This window comes from Ictalurus punctatus, chromosome 7 (genome assembly GCF_001660625.3).
Source record: "Ictalurus punctatus breed USDA103 chromosome 7, Coco_2.0, whole genome shotgun sequence".
In the NCBI taxonomy this organism is placed as follows: Eukaryota; Metazoa; Chordata; class Actinopteri; order Siluriformes; family Ictaluridae; genus Ictalurus; species Ictalurus punctatus.
In genome coordinates, this window is record NC_030422.2 from 28,904,203 (window position 1) to 28,907,894 (window position 3,692).

General features: G+C 33.9%; 1 protein-coding gene across 1 annotated transcript; it reads right to left on the bottom strand.

Moving 5' to 3' along the window:
* On the bottom strand, positions 1 to 3,397 carry LOC128633038 (lactose-binding lectin l-2). The gene is made up of 8 exons (XM_053681559.1): positions 3,326 to 3,397; positions 3,169 to 3,248; positions 2,854 to 2,877; positions 2,735 to 2,761; positions 1,667 to 1,782; positions 603 to 737; positions 347 to 455; positions 1 to 220 (listed from the first exon to the last, which is right to left on the bottom strand). Exons 2-8 carry the CDS (start codon positions 3,227 to 3,229, stop codon positions 150 to 152), a joined length of 543 nt encoding a protein of 180 aa, XP_053537534.1. The 5' UTR covers positions 3,230 to 3,248; positions 3,326 to 3,397; the 3' UTR covers positions 1 to 149.
* Positions 3,398 to 3,692: the final 295 nt, after the last annotated feature.

The following is a 3,692-nucleotide window of genomic DNA, read 5'->3' on the forward strand; positions in this document are numbered from 1 at the left end:
AAATACAATTTATTTATTTATTTTTTAAAGATTTTTTTCTTGCTCTATTTATGGTAAGTTGCCACAGTAATTTTTTTGTAAATCCATTAGTGACAAGGAAAACCTTTCCAATATTGTATTATAGTTGTTAAGGTGAAGCTGGGAGCATTTCAGTAAATACTCTTGGCACATACAAAGGGATAGCTGTGATCACACGGAATGTCGTTCCAGTTCTTACTGCCTGCAGACAAAATGGAAATATAGATATATATTATACATGGCATGACAACTGAATTAAAATGAATCACCAAACCCAAAATAAATGAATAGATTCGAAACACAGTTACATAAGGAAATTTCTACCCACCACTCCAGTTCATGTGCACACAGCACTCTCTATTATTAAAATTGGGTTCATTTGGATTCCACTTGGTGTAAGTCAATTTTGTGCCATCAGACCAAAAAAAGAAATATTTCTGAAAGGATGAACAGTGGAAAAAACATCAAATTCAGAGTTTCTTCATTTGACCATGTGTAAGTCAAGAAATCAAGCACTACACAGTTATATGATTCCCTGCTCACATATTTGACTGATATCAGGGAGTGTTTGATTCTTAGCGAACCTTCTGACAGGCATTGAGGCCGATCCATGTTGGATTCTCCCAGGGGTCATGAGCACGGATAACGGATTTAACCAGTTGATATTCTCTTTCGTTCTGGATTGAGACCAAATGTGCACCGAGATCTAGACAGCGTTTCTAGAAAAAGAAGAAGAACTGTAGCATCACTGCATGTTCATTAATGAGCCTACTCAGTGTGGCTCAATGTCCTTTTCAAGAACATTCAAACTAACTGTTCCTCAGTGGTGGAATCAATTTCCAACCTCAACCACAGAATCTCTCACCATCTTCAAAAAACAGCTAAAGACCCACCTCTTCTGTGAACACCTAACCAACCCATACAAAAAAAAATAATAAATACTCTGGCACTTACACCTCTACTCTGCGCACTTTGTTTCTTCTGGAACTCAATTATGGATCTTGTATGGTAGCAGTACTTGTATTGTTCTCTGCTTGATATATCGCTTTGCTTCTATTTCCTATTGGTAAGCCGCTTTGGATAAAAGCGTCTGCTAAATGAATGAATACAAATGTAAAAGTAATGCAGTTATTATGCACAGTTATGCATATTGTAAGGACGCCTCATTGGTTCTTTATAAATGAGTTTTCATGAATAATTGTAATTTTATATGCTAAAACAGGAGGCTTTTTAAAATTTTATTTTGGTTGATCATTGCCAATCCATAGCCTACCAGTAGCAATGGTATTATTCCTAGAAATAATATCAGTTGCCAATTTTAAGTTCAGAAAATTACACAAAAAAAAAAACAACCAAAAAGAATCATGCTCCATGAATACTTTTGAACACATCTTAATAATGGGCCTAATTTTTACATAGACTGTTTAAAAAATTGTGCTGAGGGAGTTCACTTTTTTATGTCATTTGTTCTAGTTATATTCAAAACTACTGACATGAACTAGCATTGAAACCAGGATATAAAAGATGTGTATTATGTGTATATAATACCCATTCCACCACTGATGTGCTAATAAATAAGCATTTCATAACATTTCTCACTCTTCTGTAAAGACAAATGTGAACACAGGTTTAATGAAATGAATTGAACCTCGGCAGAAGCCCAGTCCGTTCTGGCCTGATACAAGAAGCAACGTCTCTCATATGTCACCCAGCCATTTGGACAGCATGTGGAACATTTGCTGTCTACGCGACGTTCTTTGGATTCTGACTCATTAGCATTAAAGAAAGAAAAAAAAAACTTGTCAATAAATTGTTTGAAATGGAGCTACTGAGCTGATGGTGGCTATATTTTAACAAGATGTGACAAGCGTGGGAGATCTATTAGATAACCATTAAATACTTTACTTGTAGCAAGCTTAGAACAGAGAAACCAATTGAATTACACCATTTTAGTCACTGGAAACCAAACATGGAGATGTTAATCTTTTCTTCAATCTTGGAATGGAGTGTAAAGACATACTGGAGTCACTGGTGTTGTCAAAACAATATACTGTTAGCTTGTGTCAGATTAATCATATTCTTAAACACATTGAATTAACTCGTGGTCTTGATATGTGAAATCTTGGCCTGCATTAGGTTAGAAATTTGAATGAGTCCCACTCATGTTTACAAAGCTCCACCCCAAGAATCTACAGTGGCCCGTAGACTAGAGTGTCTATAAAATGACTGACATCCAAACACAAGCAGGTATTCCAGACAGGAACTTCTTTTTCCAAACAGTGACTTTATACACGTTTGCTAAGGCCATTATTTAACCCATTGGGGTTTTATTTATTTATTTATTTATTTATTTATTTATTTATTTATTTATTTATTTATTTACTTCAAGGTTATTTGTACATGGAATTTGTAAGGAATAAAAAATTAACTATTGCACCTTTAATACGTTAACTTGTGGTCACACCTTATTAAAAATAACCACAATGTTACCTCAGTGGCCTTGTATGTTTATAACTTCTGTAATAGGAAATATATATCTATATCTATATCTATATCTATATCTATATCTATATATCTATATATCTATATCTATATATATATATATATATATATATATATATATATATATATATATATATATATATTAAAATCGGTAAAGATGGTACTAATCAGGGATTCTTAATAGCATGCGGATCTGTGCAGGTATTTTGATTACCTTTCACGATCTGATCAAAATCAGCCGCTAGAAACCAGAAAAAGACAGAGAAATGTCAGTGCTGGTGCTCAGACATGACTAATCTACTGATGATTTTCAAGCTTTAATTTTAATTTTACCTGTCTCAGGATTCACCACATCAGCTACAAATAAAATGGGTAAAGTCATCATTTTGGTAAATAACTTTCTCTACATTTCTTATACGTACAGATGACAAATTCTGATCTTCAAAGGCATTCATTTGATTAAAATCCCAGCATAGGAAACAAGTCATATTTTCACCAATAATATGATATTTTGTTAAACAAGCAAAAAGAAAAGCAAACAGCTGTATTATAACTATACTATCACCTACATTTTCTGCAGTGCCCATACTCCTACAAGTGAATCATTTTAGTTGTTTACATATCCTGATTAACAGGGAAGAATCTTACCAAAGACTGTTGCTGCTGTGGCGAGAATAAGAAGCAACATCACTTCAGTCTGATGAGCCATAGTTCTGGATTTTTCTGCACTGCAGGTAAAGCATGTTTGTTTTAATGTAATAATAAAAAAAATGTATATGTCGCACCTCACCAAAATTCCACTTACATTTAATCAGGAGTGTCTTCTTGCTTGGTGTAACACGCTGAGGCAAGCGGCGATGCTTATATAATGATGCTGATAGAAACGTCATGTTTCCAAAGAATAATAACATCATTTATTCATCAGGATGACCATTTGAACTTGAATTTATGATTATTGCATATATAAAGATGATAGGACAAGGACATGGTGATATTTCGGCTGACAGATGGCATGCTGACTTGGAAATGTTTGGACTTGTACATGATTGAACACCTTCAAGGTTACATTCAGACTGATTAAAGATGAAGAATATAATATGAGGCAAAGCTACAACCATACAGTGCAACCAAAAGTATTTGGACACTTAAATATTTTGACACATACAAGTGCA